The following is a 21,948-nucleotide window of genomic DNA, read 5'->3' as shown; positions in this document are numbered from 1 at the left end:
CAAGAACAATCTAGCTAACTAGTCCATCGACCCCTCCCTCACTGGAGCCCCACCATTTTTGTCCTTTCAAGCATTGTATCCAACTGTCTTTAGAACACCATCATTCAATCTGTTTCTACTACACACACTGCAATGCACTTCAGAACCCATCCACTCGCAATGTAAAAAGAAGTTTTCCATACTTCACTTTTGCTCCAGTTTCTACCTGTTCCAACCGGATCCTTCATCATTTTCACATGCTCCTGTCATATTCCCTCTCAACCTCTCCAGGTCTATCCATGCAACTGGGCCCTTCACTTCTGGAATCATTCCAGCCATCTTGTTTGTATTCTCTCCAAGGCTTTCATATTTTTCCTCAAGTATTTAGATCTGAACAAAATGCTCCAAAATTGGCCAAATCATTACCTTATAAAGGCTGATCATGACTTCTCTTTATGAAGCTCAGAAACAGAAATCTGAATTGGTTTCTCAACCTCCTTGACCCCAACAACAACTCACATACATACAGTATCTCCAGATCTCTCATCTCCCGCATGGTGTCTTTGAGTTTCTATTGCCTCTCCTTGTTCTTCCAGTTGAAGTATAACACTGTATTTTCTCTTGCACACCCCTGTACATTGCTGCCCACTCCATCATCCTGTTCATATCCACTTGAGGTCTGCTGCAATCCTTCTTCCAAGTCTTGATTATCTGCGGATTTGGAAAGCCAATTCTTATGTATCCGGGCCCAATATTAATATTTATTAAGAGAAGCAGTGGTCCTGATGGTGACGGCTGGGGGCAAGTTCCCTCCAATCTGAAAGGTGACCATTGTTTACACTGCCCCCTGTCACTCTGCCAGTTCTCGATCTATGCTTCCACTTCCCTTCCATGGGCAGCCGTCTTCATGGCAAGTCTATGGTTCGGCATATAATGCATCACCTCATCAAAGCCTCTATCATTTTAATCAAATATGGTTGGCATATTTCTATAATCAATTCACATTCTCTGAGTTACTGCTTATACTGTGTCTGATTAACCTTGGATTGCTCCACTTTATCAGGCAGCAATATTAGTTGGGACAATACACACAAAATGCCGGTGGAACACAGCAGGCCAGGCAGCATCTATAGGAGAAGCACTGTCGACGTTTCGGGCCGAGACCCTTCGTCAGGTTGAATTTCCAGCATCTGCAGATTTCCTCATGTTTGAATATTGGTTGGGTTTGAATTCACCCATAGGTCAGATCAGATGAGGTTGGCAAGTTCCTATCTCAGAATCAGAATCAGGCTTATTATCACCGGCATGTGACATGAAATTTGTTAACTTAGCAGCAGCAGTTCAATGCAATACATAATCTAGAAGAAAAAAAAATTCAGTATACTTTATACAGTACAGGCAGCCCCTGGGTTATGAACGAGTTCCGTTCCTGAGTCCGTCTTTAAGTTGGATTTGTACGTAAGTTGGAACAAGTACATCCGGTATTATTTAGCATCAGTTAGTCAAACGTTTGTCTTAGTATATATTTTACCTTTCTATGCATATAAAACACTTAAGAAACGTCTGTATTCCAGTAATAATTAGCTTTCATTGGAGCAGGGCCTTTCACATGCTCCATTATTCTCACTTTATCCTTTATCCTTTCAAATTGTTCCTATCATTGACTGACTGTAGCCTAACGCTTTTCCAATGACCAGTGATGTTTCACCTCTTTCCAAACGCTTTATTATTTTCACTTTATTTTCAATCGCGATCGCTTCCCATCAACGGAACAGAAACACTACGGGCGGCGGGTCCTGAGTTCCGCTGGGTCCTAAGGACCACCGCACTGAATTCCCCGGGTCCTAAAGTCCACAGCATTGAGACAGGTTAAATAAAACAAGTGGGGGCTGTGCTGGGTTTGGGTATTTGATCCTCTACAATATTCCACGTGGGAATTTAAACTGGAGGTGGCAGTGTTTTTTTTACGAGGTCGAGTTGCGAGCTTGACATCAACCCGACATGGATGGAGAGCGCGCTCGGAAGCGGTCTGTCACTGGATGGAACTCGGGAACCTCTGTTCTCGAGCCCGGTGCTGATCTCACTACACCACCAGCCTACCAGAAAAGGGGGGCGGGGTCAGGGTGAATTTTGCTAAGAAAAATTTAAGCCAAATACAAAGTTACACCCTCAACACAGTGTCAACGGCAACGACTTAAAATGGCGGACAGCGTCGCAATTCGACTTAAGATGGCGGACGGCATTCTCCTTCCTCGGTTCACAAGTACAAGTTGTTCGTAAGTCGGACATTCGTAACTTGGGGACTACCTGTATACGTATATTGAATAGATTAAAAATCATGCAAAAAAACAGAAATTCTATATATAAAAAAGTGAGGTAGTGTCCAAGGGTTCAATGTCCATTTAGGAATCGGATGGCAGAAGGGAAGAAGTGTTCCTGAATTGCTGAGTGTGTGCCTTTAGGCTTCTGTACTTCCTACCTGATGGTAACAGTGAGAAAAGGGCATTCCCTGGGTGCTGGGGGTCCTTAATAATGAAAGCTGCCTTTCTTGATTCACCGCTCCCTGAAGATGTCCTGGGTATTTTGTAGGCTAGTACCCAAGATGGAGCCGACTAGATTTACAACCTTCTGCAGCTTCTTTTGGTCCTATGCAGTATGAACCCAGCCCCCCCCCCCCACCCCACACCATACCAGACAGTGATGCAGCCTGTCAGAATGCTCTCCACGGTATAACTATAGAAGTTCTTGAGTGTATTTGTTGACATACCAAATCTCTTCAAACTCCTGATAAAGTATAGCCACTGTCTTGCCTTCTTTATAACTGCATCAATATGCTGGGACCAGGTTAGATCCTCAGAGATCTTGACACCCAGGAACTTGAAATTGCTCACTCTCTCCACTTCTGATCCCTCCACGAGGACTGGTATGTGTTCCTTCGTCTTACCCTTCCTGAAGTCCACGATCAGTTTTTTCATTGAGTGCCAGGTTGTTGCTGTGGCACCACTCCACTAGTTGGTATATCTCACTCCTGTACGCCCTCTCATCACCACCTGAGATTCTACCAACAATGGTTGTAACATCAGCAAATTTATAGATGGAATTTGAGCTATGCCTAGGCACAAGGTCATGGGTATATAGAGAGTAGAGCAGTGGGCTAAGCACACACCCCTGAGGTGCACTAGTGTTGATTGTCAGCGAGGAGAAGTCACCAATCCACACAGATTGTGGTCTTCCAGTTAGGAAGTCAAGGATCCAATTGCAGAGGGAGGTACAGGGGCCCAGGTTCTGTAACTTCTCAATCAGGATTGTGGGAATGATGGTGTTAAAATGCTGAGCTATAGTCGATGTACAGCAGCCTGACACAGGAGTTTGTGTTGTCCAGGTGGTCTAAAGCCTCGTGGAGAGCCCTTGAGATTGCATCTGCCATCGGCCTATTGTGGCGATAGGCACTATTTTTAACAGTCTTCATCACGAAGGCTAGCTGTTAAGACTAATTCTGGCTTTTGAGATTCATTATCAAATTCTCCAACATTAGGTAACTCATTCTAACTTTCTGTCACAAAACTGGCCACTTCTAACTTTTATCATTTTGATTGGGCCGAGGAGTCAGACATCAGGAAGAGCCGTGGTAGTAGGGGACTCCATAGTAAGAGGTACGGAAAGGGGTTTCTGCGGCAACAGGCGAGATTTAAGGATGGTCTGTTGCCTCCCTGGTGCTAGGATCCAGGACATCACGGACCGATTGCAGGGAATCCTCAAGGGTGAAGGTGAACAGCTGGAAGTGGTAGTGCATGTCGGCACAAATGACATTGGGAAGAAGAGGAAGGACATTCTGCAGCGGGACTTCAGAGAACTCGGAAGAAGGCTGAAAAGCAGGACTTCCAGTGTGGTTATCTCTGGTTTGCTTCCAGTTCCTCGTGCTGGAGAGGGCAGGAACAGGGAGATAATGGATCTGAACGTGTGGCTGAGGAACTGATGCAGGAAGCAAGGATTTACATTCTTGGACCACTGGGATCTGTTTTGGGGTAGGGATGAATTGTACAAAAGGGACGGGTTGCACATTAATAGGCGAGGGACCAGCATTCTGGCAGACAGGTTTGCCACTGCTACACGGATGTGTTCAAACTAAGTAGTGGGGGGTGGGGAGGGGATGAACTGGAAATATAAGGATGGAGTTAAAGGGAAAGTGAAAATAAGAAAAGTTAAAAAGGACAACAGAATCAATGGAGTAGAAAGCTCAAGAAGAGATCATACAGTATGGCCAAGTGAAATAGGAATTGATATGAAAGGAGAGGGGAGTACCGAATTAAAAGTATTATATATGAATGCACGAAGTATAAGGAATAAAGTAGATGAGCTTGAGACTCAGTTGGAAATTGGCAAGTACGATGTTGTGGGAATAACAGAGACATGGCTTCAAGCGGACAGGGCCTGGGAAATGAATATTCAAGGATATACATCTTATTGAAAGGACAGACTAACTGGCAGAGGGGGTGGGGTGGCTCTGTTGGTGAGGAATGATATTCAGTCCCTTGCGAGGGGGGACATAGAATCTGGGGATGTAGAGTCAGTATGGATAGAACTGAGAAATTCTAAGGGTAGAAAGACCCTAATGGTAGTTATCTACAGGCCCCCAAACAGCAGTCTGGATATAGGGTGTAAGTTGAATGAAGAGTTAAAATTGGCATGTCACAAAGGTAATGATACAGTTGTCATGGGGGATTTCAACATGCAGGTAGACTGGGAGAATCAGAATGGTACTGGACCCCAAGAAAGGGAGTTTGTGGAGTGCCTCCGAGATGGATCCTTAGAACAGCTTGTACTGGAGCCTACCAGGGAGAAGGCAATTCTAGATTTAGTGTTGTGCAATGAACCGGATTTGATCAGGGACCTCGAGGTAAAGGAACCATTAGGAGGTAGTGGCCATAATATGATATGTTTTAACCTACAATTTGAGAAGGAGAAGGGAAAATTGGATGTGTCAGTATTACAGTTGAACAAAGGGAACTATAGAGCTATGAGGGAGGAGCTGGCCAAAGTTCAATGGAACAATACCCTAGCAGGGAAGACAGTGGAACAAAAATGGCAGGTATTTCTGGGAATAATGCAGAAGGTGCAGGATCGGTTCATTCCAAAGAGGAAGAAAGATCCTAAGGGGAGTAAGGGGCGGCCGTGGCTGACGAGGGAAGTAAAGGGCAGTATAAAATTAAAAGAGAAGTATAACATAGCAAAGATGAGCAGGAAACAGGAGGACTGGGAAGCTTTTAAAGAGCAACAGAAGATAACAAAAAAGGCAATACGCAAAGAAAAAATGAGGTATGAAGGTAAACTAGCCAAGAATATAAAAGAGGATACTAAAAGCTTCTTTAGCTATGTGAATAGCAAAAAAATAGTTAAGACCAAAATTGGGCCATTGAAGACAGAAACGGGTGAATTTATTATGGGGAACAAGGAAATGGCAGATGAGTTGAACAGGTACTTTGGATCTGTCTTCACTAGGGAAGACACAAACAATCTTCCAGATGTAATAGTGGCCAAAGGAACTAGGGTAAAGGATGAACTGGAGGAAATTTATATTAGGCAAGAAACGGTGTTGGATAGACTGTTGAGTCTGAAGGCTGATAAGTCCCCGGGACCTGATGGTCTGCATCCCAGGGTACCTAAAGAGGTGGCTCTAGAAATCGTGGACGCATTGGTAATCATTTTCCAATGTTCTATAGATTCAGGAACAGTTCCTGCTGATTGGAGGGCGGCTAATGTTGTCCCACTTTTCAAGAAAGGAGGGAGAGAGAAAACAGGGAATTATAGACCGGTTAGCCTGACTTCAGTGGTGGGAAAGATGCTGGAGTCAATTATAAAAGAGGAAATTACGACACATTTGGATAGCAGTAGAAGGATCAGTCTGAGTCAGCGAGGATATATGAAGAGAAAATCATGCTTGACTAATCTTCTGGAGTTTTTTGAGGATGTAACTATGAAAATAGACAAGGGAGAGCCAGTGGATGCAGTGTACCTGGACTTCCAGAAAGCTTTTGATAAAGTCTCACATAGGAGATTAGTGGGCAAAATTAGGGCACATGGTATTGGGGGCAGAGTACTGGCATGGATTGAAAATTGGCTGGCTGACAGGAAACAAAGAGTTGTGATTAACGGGTCCCTTTCGGAATGGCAGGCTGTGACCAGTGGGGTACCGTAAGGTTCGGTGCTGGGACCGCAGCTGTTTACAATATACATTAATGATTTAGATGAAGGGATTAAAAGTAACATTAGCAAATTTGCTGATGACACAAAGCTGGGTGGCAGTGTGAAATGTCAGGAGGATGTTATGAGAATGCAGGGTGACTTGGACAGGTTGGGTGAGTGGGCAAATGTATGGCAGATGCAGTTTATTGTGGATAAATGTGAGGTTATCCACTTTGGTGGCAAGAACAGGAAGGCAGATTACTATCTAAATGGAGTCAAGTTAGGAAAAGGGGAAGTACAGCGAGATCTAGGTGTTCTTGTACATCAGTCAATGAAAGCAAGTATGCAGGTACAACAGGCAGTGAAGAAAGCTAATGGCATGCTGGCTTTTATAACAAGAGGAATTGCGTATAGGAGTAAAGAAGTCCTTCTGCAGCTGTACAGGGCCCTGGTGAGACCACACCTGGAGTATTGTGTGCAGTTTTGGTCTCCAAATTTGAGGAAGGACATTCTTGCTATTGAGGGAGTGCAGCGTAGATTCACAAGGTTAATTCCCGTAATGGCAGGACTGTCATATGTTGAAAGATTGGAGCGACTGGGCTTGTATACACTGGAATTTAGAAGGATGAGAGGGGATCTGATTGAAACATATAAGATTATTAAGGGATTGGACACACTGGAGGCAGGAAGCATGTTCCCGCTGATGGGTGAGTCCAGAACTAGAGGCCACAGTTTAAGAATAAGGGGTAGGCCATTTAGAACAGAGATGCAGAAAAACTTTTTCACCCAGAGAGTGGTAGATATGTGGAATGCTCTGCCCCAGAAGGCAGTGGAGGCCAAGTCTCTGGATGCATTCAAGAGAGAGTTAGATAGAGCTCTTATAGATAGCGGGGTCAAGGGATATGGGGAGAGGGCAGGAACGGGGTACTGATTGTGTATGATCAGCCATGATCACAGTGAATGGCAGTGCTGGCTAGAAGGGCCGAATGGCCTACTCCTGCACCTACTGTCTATTGTCTATTGATTGAGCTTTTCTCTCAATCTAGCCTAACAGACATTCCTCACAGATTTACCACCAGTAACAAAAACAAAGAAACTTAATCTGATTTTAACTGCCACAGTTAGTCATCTGCTCTTACCCTTTCAGAAATATTCCTTTAGTTCTCCTCCCCCCCCCACCCTATTGAAAATTAACGGGTTTTTCCAACACTTTCTGTTTCAGGTTTAAAGTATCTGCAATATTTTTTGGGATAAGACTAGTTGTTCTTTGCACAAAGCAGTTTATTAATTTAAATTCCACAGGCCCACGGCAGGATTTGAATTCAGGACTCAGGTTATGAGTCTGGTAACTTAACTACACCACCACCAGACCTAACCACAAAACTTTGGTTTTCAAACTCACTCTTGGCAGCTCACTATCAGCAATAAGGTCACATAGATGCCTGTATGTAGAACAATAGACCAACTTGTTTTAATCTTTGATGCTCCAGCAAATATCATCAGAAACAAGAGAAACATTAAAAGTACTCAATTGGTTTGCAAAACACACAAAACGCTGGGGGAACTCGGCAGGTTAGGCAGCATCTGTGGAAATGAACAGACAGTCGACATTTCAGAACTGAAAAGGAAGGGGGAAGACGCCAGAATTAAACAAGGTGGGGGGGAGGGGAAGGTGATAGGTGGGTGGGAAGGACGAAGGGTTGGAGAGGAAGAGATCTGACGGGAGAGGAGAGTGGACCAAAGGTGAAAGGGAAAGGGTGGGGTAACCCGGGGGGGTGGTAGGCAGGTAAGAGGCCAGTGTGGGGAATAGAAGAGGGGACTGGGGAGGCAATTTTTTCTCACCAGAAGGAGAAATCGATATTCATACCATCAGGTTGGAGGCTACCCAGACGGAATATAAGGTGTTGTTCCTCCACCCTGAGGGTGGCCTCTTCTTGGCACAAGAGGAGGCCACGCACCGACATTTCTTTGCTATCTTCCTTTCCGCGTACATTTGATTCAGTACTTAGCAGGAAGAAGCCAGTCATATTCAAATAGTCTTGCCCAGCCATTACAGAAACTTACCCACTTTTCTCTGCTTCTCTGCACATACTGTAGTTACCTCCAGCAGCTCCTGGTACTTTGTGGCTAACTGCAGTTTGCTGGTGTCCAGCACGGGCTGCATGCCGAGATTCTTCTCTGCCATGCTCCGGTTATTGGCCAGGATTGTCTCCCGCTCCTGCTGGAGTGCCTGTAACTAAAGCGCAAACACATGCATCAGCCCCAGAGATGCACACGCAAAGGACGCAGCTCCTCCGTGTCCTTACCAGCAGCACATTATCCCCAGTGGTAGCTCTTTAGGTGATGGTGTTAGACACATTTGTATTTAAAAATGACCGCCTGCTTGCTCAAAGGTGATTACGTTATAATGCTGCTCTGCTGTATGACACTATTAACCATCCACTTCCACTGACTTCATACTTCTTAGAAAGGCGTGTGGCTCATTGTTTCTGGGTGTTTTTGCTAAATGCAAAGCTCGTTGAAGAGAGAGAGGAAAGTAGCTCAGAATGAGAAACCACAGAAACACAATGAACCCTGAAGTTTCTTCACATCGGCTGGAGTTTCGCAGCTTAAGAATTCCATTTGGGTACATTCTCCACTGTTGAACCAAATCACTTGGACATGTTATGGTGGTGGCAGAATATGTGGGAACACTTGAAGGCTGCTCCCAGCACATTCCTAACGCAAATGTCACTTTTCACCGTATGTTTCTGTGTACATGTGACAGATAAATCTAGGTCTAAATCTGAATCTGAAAGAGCAGGAAGATTTGGCGGGGACAAAGAGGCCGTCTAATGAAGCTTTAATAGATCTTTGGTTGCAAGGAGCACATAATGGACTCTGATTTCTTAGGATGGACGGATGGGGACACACACACACACACACACACACACACACACACACACACACACACACACACACACACACACACACACACACACACACACACACACACACACACACACACACACACACACACACACACACACACACACACACACACACACACACACACACACACACACACCTGTTATCATTGTTATCCAGCCATTGTTATCAGGTCAGAAACATTATTTGTGCTGCCTGATGCTTTGTGATTGCATGTGGCTGTGTATTTTTGTGAGGCAGGAAGCTGGACCAGCTTCTGCACTGTAAGTTGGTGACTACTGGCTCTTGTTATAAGATATAAATAGTCACTACTATCAGATAAAGTACTTTACATGCCTGATGAAGTGTTCTGTGTACAGCAGCAGTGTTTGATTTACTAAAAAATAAAACTGATAATGCTTCGAAATTACTCAGAGATGACTGAGGACACAGAACCGAGCGGAGACACAGACAGGTGTAGAATGAGAAATACTGGTTGCTGTTTCCAACATCGATGTTGCAATATCTTACATTTGTAGCATATCCATTTCCGGTAAAAGCTGTGTACCATACCTCACAGCTTCAGCAATTTAACTTTGTGTCCTTTCCTCAAGGATACGTGTACAGAATGTGCATATCTTTCTCACTCAGTTTTCGAACAAGTATGCATTTAGGATGTGACCGACTTTCTGCAATTTCCTGTGCTTTCAGGAGCAATAAAAAATGCTCCCTGTGTCACCAAGAGCAATAGTGTTGCAAGCTTCATATTAGCATTTCTAACAAAGCATGCAAGAACAAAGGGATATGGGCAAAAGGGCTATGGCACATTTGGATAAAATCAATGGAGGGGAGGTGCTCTTAATAGAGGACACAGATTTCAAGAGAGATGTAGAAGACAGAGTGGATTGAGGATGGATGTGAAAGTGTTATGCAAAGAAAAATCTGTATTTTGTACCCAGTGTGGTTATGATCGGGATATCTTCTGTGTGTAATGGTAGCTGAAGAGTTGCTTATGGCTTTCAAAAGAGAATCAGACCAGCATGAACTAAACACATAGGGAAAGAACAGGAGAATAGGATTTAAGGAATTAGTTAACATGGAGCTTGCACAGAATCAATGAGCCAAATGGTCCACTGTACAATGTCAAACATACAACAATTTGATACATGTGTACCAGATTCCTGTTTATCAATGTCAATACGATCTTCAATCAATTCCCCCTACTGATGCATCTCCAGATTATGGCGAGGAACACCCTGAACTTTGTTTCCTGTTCTGTCAGCTAGAGCAACCTGTTTGGCATAATCACTTTCAGAAACCACAGAAGAAAGATGCAAGATATACCGTGTAAAATTAACTGTCTGAAGAAGAGAACAAAATAGGAGTCGGACCTCTGCCCCTAACCTGTGCTATTCCTTAACAGCTCCTCACTGATTGAACATATCAGGGCCTTCCAGACTTAACACCGAATTCAACAAGTACACAGATGTTCCAGCCATACATCTGTATATGTTTTTTTCCATTTCCTCTTCTGCTAATTTGAAATTTGATTGTTTCCACCTACTTTTATCCTCAGAAAAGGGCACCAGTTTAATCTCTATTTTATTCTCTAGCCATGTGCACCCTAATTCCATGAGTTTTAATCTCCTGCCCATCATCCTCTCATAGACCTTCCCTTTTGGTCTTCTCTCCTTTTGTCAGCAGCTTCAAACTTGTTCTGTTTCTAGCTTTTTCCATTTCTGGTAAAACATCATCACTGCTTCTCCCTCTATAGATAGTGCTTGCTCTGCTGAACATTTATTTCAGGTTTCCAGCATCTGCGGTGTTTTGCTTGGATTACTGATCCAGTCAGCAGTAACTAGCTCAGGGACATCATCAGGAACATCTTTTTGATGAAACTGATGTTACTTAATCGCTGATTGTACTGAAGGGTTTAAATCGCAAGGAATGTTAGCTTAAAGGTGGCAAGATTAAAAATAAGCAAGCTGAGATGAAAAGGATTCCCTAACTATGGAGCAGTTTGACATGTTAATTGTATTGAGACAGGGAGCCTAAGCAGGCCAGAGGCAACTCAGCCATTTCTATTTCTGGTAGAGATAGGACCAAGGCTTCTGACAGTCAATAGTTCATAGTTCAAAGTAACTTCATTATCAAAGTACATATATGCACCATATACAACCCTGAGATTCATTTTCTTGTACGCATGCTCAATAAATTCATAATAGAATCAATGAAAGACCGCACCACCTTGGGCGTCAGTTGGTGCGCATTACTGAACAGGGTGAGTTTACTCGGATCACCGTCATTTGCATTTCCTAAAATCATTTATGATATTGCCCGCTTCCTTTACCTTCCACTACAAATTAATTGGCTGGTTAATTATTAATATTATTGTCTGCCAGAAAGATCAATCTCTTAACTGTCGATCTGCATGCATAATTTCTCACAGCTCATTACTCACAAACAGGCTAACATTGTATCATTAAAACATGGACATCATGTGAATGTAAGCACTGAGGAAGAGAGGCCATTTGCTCTGAAGGCATAGCGTGCAATCTCCTTCTCTGCCGCTTACTTTTCCCCCGTCCTCCCGTACGAGGGTATCCTACAGCCACCCGTCATTCCATTGACAGAAGGAGAGTTCAGTGTTCACTCTGTAGATGAACAGTGGAAGGCCTCAATGTTTTACTCCCTGCTATACATCTTACACGATATACAGCAGGACTGTTTCAACCACGCAAGAGATTCTGCAGATGCTGGAAATCCAGAGAAACACACACAAAATGCTAGAGGAACTCAGCAGATCAGGCAGCGTCCATGGAGAAGAATAACCGGTCGACGTTTCAGACTGAGGATTATTATGTTGATTTATTTCTATTTGGGAGCCCCTGGGAAGCAATCCTCAAAGAGGACCACTACCTTGTTGTGGTCTGGAGGCTCGTGTGCCTCAATGACCTGGAGAGCTGTGTTGGCTGGAGTTAGGGCTTTATGCTTTGGCTTTTGGTAGTGTCACCATGCCAAACAGGTCAAAGGACAGAGGCCAGACTAAGAGTGGTCCACCAGTCCTCCAGGTTCAGGAGCTCAGCTCAGTTCTAACAACCCTGAGTGGTAAAACAAAACTGTTACAGAAACAGCAATGAAGAATCCTACATCTGAAGCCATGAGATGGAGGACCTTCATTGCTACCCTAAACGCCAGTGGTGTAACAGGCAAAAGAGAAAGAGAGGAAAGCAATAATTTAACATGATCTCTAACTGCCTTGAGAGGCCTATGGTCCTGGTGAAGGTGATTCCTTGGTATAAAGCAGGGGTGTCAAACTCATTTTAGGTCACGGGCCGGATTGAGCAAAATGCAGCTTCATGCGGGCCGGATCAGTCGGACGCGTGCGAACGCAGCTTTCGTTGCCTCCGTTTTTTCAGCCTGCTCTCATGTGTCTCAGTCTCTGCTATAACTACAAAGTGTTTCACTTTACAAATTCCGTTTCTTATGAAGAAGACTGCCGAATAAACACTAAAAACCCTGAAAACCTGGTACCTGAATAAACTCAGCATTAGCCATATCATACGCCATAGGCGCTTCGATTACTGGAGCCAGCTTTAATAGTAATTAGATATTATCTCGTGGGCCAAAGATAATTCCACCGCGGGCCGGATTTGGCCCGCGGGCCTTGAGTTTGACATATATGGTATAATGTATAGAGAATTAGAGGATTTACACCTATGACACCACATTTCCAAATCAAGCTGCTGTGTGGGGAAGCCACAGGAGGTTGTGTTCTCATGCACTTGTCCTGCTAGAGGTCATGGGCTTGGAAGGGAATGTCAGTGTAGCCCAGGTGAGTAACTACAGTGTATTTTACTGATGGTAATCATTGCTAGCTGGTGGCAGAGGGAATTAATATTTAGGATTCCCAAACCAGTATGGTGTTCTGGATGATCTTATGCTCCTTGAGAGCTTTTATTTTATTTAGAGTTACAACACAGTAACAAAGCTCTTCTGGCCCAACAAGCCCGCGCTGCCCTGTTACACGTATGTGAGCAACTAACCTACTATCCTAAATGAATTTGGAACGTGAGAGGAAATGTGTGTGCTCAGATGAAACCCACGCGATTACGGGGAGAACGTGCAAACTCCATACAGACAGGGGTGGAACTGAACCCAGGTCACTAGCGTCACGTTAACTGCAACACCACTGTGTCGCTTCAGTGACTGCTGGAGGCTGCGCTGAAGACAAGTGGAGAGAATTCCATCACGCCTTTGACTTGTGCCTTGTAGGTAGTGGAAAAGCTTTGAATGTCAGGAAGTGAGTCACCCATCCACAGCCTCTCACCTGCTCTTTTGACCACAATATCTTTGTGGCAGGGGCAGTTGAGCTCAATTCTGTGAAGATTACTGCAATATGCAAACTCTTGCTTGGGTTAACTCATTTTCAAACCAATTGATCACAGATATGGAGTGTCAATAGTCCATTGTACCATAGAGCCAACCCAATTAGCTCTATGATTCTGCTCACCCAATAAAGAGAGAGTTTACTGCCGGGCTAGGCTCACAAAGCGTATCGACATACCTAAACCAGTGTAGGACACCAGTTACATCAAACATGGAAGTTATTATTAATTAGATAGAAAAGTGTAGCACAAGTTAGCTGTCTGCTTGTAAAGAAAAATTATTCTTAATAGAGCCAATATGTAAAACATCCAAAAGTATTTCATAACAGTTATATTTAGATATCTCATTGATTTTACTGAATTCAAGATGGCTGAGAGGATCAAACACACAATGCTCCAGCTGGACCATCATGTTCAGTGGTAGTCACTGAGGAATAATGGAAGTGCAGTGCAAGGTAATCCACTAGGGTGATCTCCAGAGTTGGAATCTAAGTTTATGAGATAAGATGAGGGTGAGCATCAGGAGGACATTATACAAAGGACTAAAAGATGTTGAAAGAATGGCAAGGAACTGCATCACAATTAAACGGCCAATGATTCAAGAGAAAAAGGAAAACCCAGAGCAGAAACTCATTGTGTTCCAGTTCAGGGTTCTGGAGATGATTAAATACCCCATGTAGACTGTGGGTGGTAAACGTTGTGTGAGTGTGTTGCTGCCACCGAAACTTTGAGCAAACCAGTCAGGCAGGGTGAAGGGCCTCTCAGAGAGAGCATGAGAGTACTGTGAAAAGTGAGAAATGAAAGTGGCAGTCGCTGGAAAAGCTGAACATCGGGTCCGACCTTGGGCTCCCCTAAACTCATCCAACACTTTCCATCCCCATCTCCCCCAGAGAGATCAGCTGCCATCAGCCAGCCTTCTGATATTCAGTCCCCATTCTATCACGGGCATTCGATTCGTACTTTTCACACACCCCCACCCAACCGAAAACGCATTTGTCTTCTAACAGTTCCTGGTTCTGGTGAAAGATCATTGTTTCGAAACATGTAATCTTCACACTTGAAACCAGGCTTCTAAGAACACCTATGGAGGCATAAATCCTGGAACCATTTAATAAGCAAAGGGATGTGGCAAGGGAAAAGGATGCTCAGTTGTTAAAAAAAGGGCGAATTAAGGAATGTGTAGAAGGGTTTCCTCATTCATTATGATCCGAGCAAATTTACCTAAATCTATTTTTGTCTGAGAGCAAATCAGATCAAAGTAGGTGGCTTAATTGAATCAAAACCAACGGTGGCCACAGATGTGCAGCATGAATTTAGAATGAATAACTCGTACAGGAATTAAATTTGAGCAGAATTTCATCACTGTTCATAAGTGCCTTCACAAACTCTCACTCAGCACGACCTCCCCATCTACACAACCCCCAGCAGCCTTTCATCATACCACCTCTAGCTGTGCTGCATGGTGTACCTATCCGGCAATTCATTGATCTGAAGTGCTCTAACTTATTAACCGGGTCTGCAGTGCATTCACAGTTCTTGGATACAGATATACAACTGAGACTGGGTAACAAATTAGCACACTTTTCAATGACTGCTGGAAAGTATTTGCCCCATAATTTTAACTATTTTATCTCTTGTTTATTTGTTCTCTCTCCACCTACCATGCAACCCAGTTGCTGGTTAAAGCTCCAATTTAGGACTGAATTTTGACTGCACTAGAAGATGCACTATCCTTTACATTAAGGTGTTAAACCGTGATCTCCAATCTGCTTGACTGGGGATCTTGAACAGTAGCAGGATGGTTTATTTGTGTTGTCATCTTCCATCAACAAGGCACCAAATACAGACCAACAACTAGTATTATTCTGCAGGGTAGGTTAAGTGCTGTATCTTTCTGCCTTCCTAGAACTTTGAAGTTTATTATTGAGTTTCCAGTTTCTTTATTTCAAATGCTTTTTGTTGATTCAAGTTGAGTACCCCTTATCTGATATGCCTGGGGATAGAATTTTTTTAAATTTTGGATTTTTTTTTGATTTTGGAATATATACTGTAATAAGGTTAATTGGAATTGTCAGGGCTGCTGGAGTGACACGTGAGTCGAAGGGCTGGAAAGGTCCACTGATCTCCGTATCACCAAAATAATTTCCAACTGAACTTATGTGCTACCAGTAAGCAGTCTTAGTCCTTTGTTTGCTTATCACGCATGTACTTAACAGTAAAAATTATTCCATGCCATTAATATACTGCATCTACAGTGCATGCAGGGTAACAATCGCAGTACAGCAGCATCAGAGAATACCTGAATCAGCCATTGAACACCAACATACAACAGCAGGCTTTCAGTCCCCACCTACAATGCCGTTTTGATTAAAAGGTTACAGTACACTCTATTTGTATTTTACTTTTATCAGGTTTTACGGAAGTTTTAATAACAATCAGCTTTGCAGACTTGTTCTGGTGTTCATCAGCGATGATTTTCACAAACTCGTCAAAGAATTTCTCTATTGTTTCATGATCAGCAGAAGCTTTATCTTTGAAGTTTCTTTAAATCTAAAAATTTAACACCTTTTTCTAAATTTCTGCAACCAGCCAGCTGAATATTCTCAATTACCTTCAGTTCATCGTGATGGAGCTTTGCTTGTTTCATGATCAGTATATATTCACTCCGACACTGTCAAATCCACTCTTTCAATACACCATCGAAAGCTTCATTTTGTACAGTGTTTTTCTATTTTTCATTAGCCATCTGTTCATTACAGTCTCAGTAATGTCAGAAACCTGAGCATCACCTGGAACCTTCCCAGCACCTTGTGGAATTTTCCATTTATGACATCATGTCAGCGTTCAAAAATATTTTGGGTTTCAGAGGATTTTGGATGTTAGAATTTTAGATAAGGGGCACTCGACCTGCATTATGTTCAATATGTCAGGCCATCCCCAGGTTAAGAACATTTGACTTATGGACACCCTTTCATTCAAGCTCCCATATTATTAAGTTCAGAGTCAGGCATATGACCACACACTAATTCCTGCAAACAACAGCACTAGTTTCCCCTCCCCTTCTAAATTTAGTGTTTGTTCTTTCCTGTCAGACCTGTATGATTCTGATGCTAGTCAATCCAAGAATGTGGAGGTATGCTTACTGTTATGAGTGAATTTTATGTATTTTCTGACTTGCATACAAAAATCGATTTACAGACATTTGTAAAAATGTTTGTTACTCAACGGAGACCCGTTTTTAAAGTTTTTATTTACACTCCCACTTTGTTCCTCTTTATCCATTAGCTTAATTTTGCCCATATATTGTTCCTGATTATTCCCATAGTGATATTCCTGTACTGACTATGGAAGTTATGATTTACTTGCATTTATTTTTCTTAAGTATATAATTCCTCTGCATTCTCAACATTTCCCGCATTTTTCTTCCTTCCTCAGCTGAACTATCTTTACAGTATTTTCTTGTCACGATGGACCAAAGTGCTCCACATCTCCAGATCACTGTTTGTTTCTACTTCTAACACCACACCAACAGTGGATCCAGGTCATTACAGCTCCAAGAGCAACCCAAGCTCACTCCAACTTCCCTTGGCCTAACATCTCCCCTCAAATGTATGAGGAATGTTTGATGGCCCTGGGCCTGTACTCGTTGTAGTTTAGAAGAATGAGGGCAGATGTCATTGAAAGGCTCACAGAGAATGGATGTTTCCGATAATGGAAGAGTAAGGGACCAGAGGACACAGCCTCAGAATAGAAGGATAATCCTAAAGGAATTTCTTTCGCCAGAAGGCTGTGAATCTGTAGAATTTGTTGCCACATTAAACTGTGGCGACCAAGGCATTGAGTATATTTAAAGCAGATGTTGATTAGTAAGGGAATCAAAAATTATGGAGAGAAGGCAGGAGAATGGGGTTAAGAGGGAAAATAACTCAGCCATGATCAAATGGTACAGCAAACTCAACGGGCCAAATGATCTGCTCCTATCTCCTATGCCTTATGGTCTCAAACTTCCTTAGTCTAAAGAGAAGAACCCAGCTTCTCCACGGCAATCTGCAATAGAGTTATTCACCTCCATTTGAGAGCTTTTAGAGATACAGATTCTGTCTGTTTTTGGAAAAGAAAATGATTCATTATCTCAATCATATCTATAAGTGAGAGAAATTACCTTAAACTTATCATGCATTGTGTATCTCTTCCTTTGAACCACTTCAGCTGAGGGGAGGATAGAGTTAGGTAAACAACAGTTTGTAGAGTCTCTATTCTAAAAAAGTGTTAGAATTCTGAAAGGAGGAAGTTAACAATGTTTTTAATGTTGCCTTGTGGATAGCTGCATTGCTTATTTTTTTTAAAAAACATGTTAATTCTGAATCAACTTTCTTCAGTCAGAGTATGATGAATCTTTGGAATTCTCTGCTGGAGTGGCTTGCCGTGGATTTCTGGATACAAGCAGGATCAAATAGTCTGGGAATGGGACAGGGAAATGGCGTTGAGGTAGATCAGCGGCCATGATCTTTTTGAAAGGTGAGGAAGGCTGAGGGGCTGACGTGCCCACTCCGTTCCCTCTTTCTGATGTAAACAGTTAGCAGTCAAACCCACCTGTTCATTTAACACCCTGTGCCCGGACGATGAAAGCTGTTGACAGCTGAAGTGTGGCTCCAGCAACAATAGGTTGTCACTGGGGCACTTTTGAACGTCGGTGCTAGTTAGCTGGAGTCTCAGGGGTCAAAGGAACCCGTCAGCCGGCACACAATAGATTCCTTCCGTTGTGAGTAACGCGGTCAACAGTGGATGCTATCAGCAACTGCACAGATCTCCACTCTTTGTTCCAAACTAAAACCAGAGTTCACCTGCTCCGATTCCCAATTACTCTGCATTGCTCTAGCCTCCAGTCCCATCACCATCCCTCCAGGATAAAAGGATTTCGAGTGTCTCTTAAAATCTTTTTTATAATAAATTAATGGCTCTGGATATGCAAGTATTTGTTCATTTCCCCCTCACTATCTGCCGTTGGGAGAGGTGCAAATTCAATGTTAAATTGAAGAGGGTCCGACGCCCACGGGTCCCTGTGCTGCGATTTATTACAATGTGACTGGTGTCTCGATCCCTACCTGCGGGCTCAGCTGCACCATGCTGGCGAATTTCTCCTCGTCCTCCAACACTTCCTTCAGCTGCCGGGTGCTGAAGATACCGAAGCGGTCCCGGGACATGCTGCGGTCGGTCTGCCACCGGAGGGGTACGCGCCACGGAGTTAACAGCGGAGCCGGACCATGCCAGCGGCAGCATCCGAGACACAGGGACAGCGAACCGGGGCGGAGTGTGTGCAGCGGGGCGGGGACTGGGGGGGAAGCCGCGGCCGCCAGGTGGGGCTGCAGAGGTGGCGAGCGATGGAGCGGGGCGGGGGAATGATACGGATCAAAAACAATGCAACGTGTTAGTGTAGTTTGCATCACAATTGCCTGCAACTGGGGCATAATTAGCAATAGAGAAACGGACCAGTTCCTCGTTCACTTTTCACGGACCAGCATTTATTGTCCATCTCCAATTACCCTTGGGAAGCTGATGGTGTTCTCGCTGTACTCCGGGGAAGGAGTCAGGACCACACAGCACGAGGTCAGGAGATTTGGAGGGGAACCTGTGGGCGGTGGAGACCCCATGGGTTTGTTGCTTTTCTCTCTCTGGAGGGGGCTGCAGGCTTGGGAGGAGTGGACTAGAGGGACAATTGCAATGCGTTTTGGAAAAGGCACACTGGTGGTGTGAGAAGAAATATTGTACGTGTTTGATGAGATGCCGGTCAAACAGACTGTTCTGTGCTCGATGGTGCAGAGCGCTGTTGAAGACACTGTCGTGTAAGCAAATGGACAGTTTTCCACTTTCCAAGACTTGTGACTTGGAGTCGGTGGAAAGTCTTTGGGATGCCAGAAGAGTGTTTGAGGGCTAGAGGAGGTTCTCAGAGAGGAAGGACTTGGGAGCAAAGATGAACATGTTCTGAGATTGTTGGTTGGCCGGTGAACACAGGAGTGATGAGTGAAGGGGATGATATGTATTCACGTGTGGGAGGCAGAGTTTTGGAGATAAGTGTATTTACACAGGATGTCAGGAATGTGAGTCCTGCGATTGATGAGTGTAGGTGTAATTGAGGGACAGATGATGGTGAAAAGGTGATCATCCTATTTAAATCCATGATAACGTGGCAAACATGGAGGTATTGTGCAGACATTCTTTGGATGGGTTTACTTCACCGATATGGTGGGTTTATGGCGTGGATCCCCCTGTCGATATGAGCTCACCCAGACTGCAGGTTTGAGTGAATTATAATTCCTATTTATAAATGAAAGTCTTCCCACCCTGTTCTCCAAACCACACTGGTGATGATGTTTACAGCTAAAGATTTTATCTCAGGTCTTCAAAATAACGAGAGGTTTCAACTTGGTAAATTCTTAACATTATACTGCACCTTAGTGAAAATACTTTCATCACTAAATGGATAAATAGCAAGATGTTATGAAATATAAATATGTCTATTAAATACTTTATAGTCTGTGCATCTGGAAGGGCCTGGATGTTGCTGGGAATTCCTGTTATTCTTCAGTGTGTGCGCTGGAAAATGTTGGGCAACTCCCATGAATGTGCAGCTTACTAGCTCAACTCTTTTGGCTGTTTCTGGTTGCACTTCACCACTGGATTACAGGAGCAGGTGCAAGGGGGCCAGTACCTCTGTATTCATGCTGGCAAATTTGCTTTCAGATCCTGTGGCAGGATCCAGCATGGCACTGTACTGTATCTATTACAGACCAGCATTCTGCCCAGCTCACAGCACGTGTCCTCCTTAAGGATCCCCATGTGCTCGTGCGGTTCTGGGAGACACGTTCATCAGTCAGCTGAGTGAGTTGCAAGCTGGGTAAATATTCCCCCACCCAAAAGAAAGGCAACTGAAACATCAGCAGGATCCTGTGTCAAACTTTCTCATTTAAATTGGTGAATTGGTTTATATTGTCACGTACTGAGGTGAGAGTGAAAAATTTGTCTTGTACCCTGTTCATACAGATCAATTCGTGAATTGGTAAAACAACAGTGCAGGATAGAGTGTTACATTCACATGCAGTGCAGATAGACAATAAGATTCAAGATCACAATGAGGTAGACTGTGAGATCAATAGTCCATCTTATTATATTAGGGAACTATTCAATAGTCTTATAATGGTGGTAGAAGCCGGGAGGTATGTGTTTCCAGGCTTTAGTATCTTCTATTGGATCTGGGGATGGGGCATGGTGGGAAGGGAGATTGTCCGGGGTGAGTGGAATCTTTGATTAAGCTGCTTTACCGAGGCAGTGAGAAGGTAACCGCAGTCCATGGGATGGAAGCTGGTTTCTGTGGTGTGCTGAACTGTGACTGCGACTCTGTGCATTTTCTTGTGGTCGTAGGCAGAGCAGCGGCCATACCAGGCCGTGATGCATTCTGTGGTACATCAATACAAACTGATGATGGTCAAAGGGACGCAGGTAGCACTCTTGGCCGTGGTATCAATGTGGTCGGACCAGGGCAGGCTGTTGGTGATGTCCACTCCTAGAAACTTGAAGCTCTCACCCCTCTCAACCTCTGCACCTTCGATGTAAACAGGAGGATCAGCGGTGGAGAGGGTCAGCAACTTCAAATTCCTGGGTGTTATTATTTTGGAGGACCTGCCCTAGCCCCAGATTATGAAGGAAGCGCAGCAATGCCTCTATTTCCGTGGAAGTTTGCGGCAATTCAGCATAATATCTAACACTTCGACAAATTCTATAGCTGTGTATATTCACTGACTGCATCGCAACCTGGTACAGAAACACAAATGCCCTTGAATGGAAAATCCTACAAAAAGTAGTGGATACGGCCCAGTCGATCTCAGCTAAAGCCCTCCCAACGTTGGGCACATCTACATGAAACACTGTTGCAGAAAAGCAGCATCCATCGTCAGGGATCCCACCACCTAGGACATGCTCTCTTCTCACTGCTGCCATCAGGAAGAAGGTACAAGAGCCTCAGGACTCACACCACCAGGTTCAGGAACAGTTATTACCCCTCAACCATCAGTCTCTTGTACCAAAGGGGCTAACTTCACTTGACCCATCATTGAAATGTTCCCACAACCAATGTACTCATTTTCAAGGACTCTTCATCTCATGTTCTCAATATTTAAGAACATAGAACATAGGACAATACAGCACAGTACAGGCCCTTTGGCCCATGATGTTATGCTGACCCTTTATTGCTTATTTATTTATTATTATTGTTTCTTTTTGCATTTGCACAGTTTGTTGTCGTCTGCGCTCTGCTTGAACTCTTTAGTTGGGTGGTCTTTCATTGATTCTGTTACAGTTATTATTCTATAGAATTAATGAGTATGCCCAGAAGAAAATGAATCTCAGGGCTGTATATGGTGACATGTATGCACTTTGATAATAAAATTTACTTTGAACTTTGAGTATGTACACCATGCCCCGCCCCTGCCCTTCC

General features: G+C 43.8%; 1 protein-coding gene across 1 annotated transcript in view; it reads right to left on the bottom strand.

The window, feature by feature from the left end:
• The window catches only part of vps37d (VPS37D subunit of ESCRT-I), a 64,315-nt gene extending 45,572 nt beyond the window's left edge, over positions 1–18,743 (bottom strand). The window contains exons 1-2 of the mRNA XM_073053638.1: positions 18,563–18,743; positions 8,227–8,398 (exon numbers count right to left, since the gene is read on the bottom strand). Coding sequence (XP_072909739.1) covers positions 8,227–8,398; positions 18,563–18,661 — 271 coding nt within the window. The 5' untranslated portion in view covers positions 18,662–18,743. The remainder of the gene's footprint in view (positions 1–8,226; positions 8,399–18,562) is intronic.
• Between the last annotated feature and the right edge of the window lie 3,205 nt (positions 18,744–21,948).

Source organism: Hemitrygon akajei, chromosome 8 (genome assembly GCF_048418815.1).
Source record: "Hemitrygon akajei chromosome 8, sHemAka1.3, whole genome shotgun sequence".
NCBI classification, from domain to species: domain Eukaryota; kingdom Metazoa; phylum Chordata; class Chondrichthyes; order Myliobatiformes; family Dasyatidae; genus Hemitrygon; species Hemitrygon akajei.
Note: the sequence above shows the minus strand (reverse complement) of the source record. Positions and strands in the feature narration are given on the sequence as shown.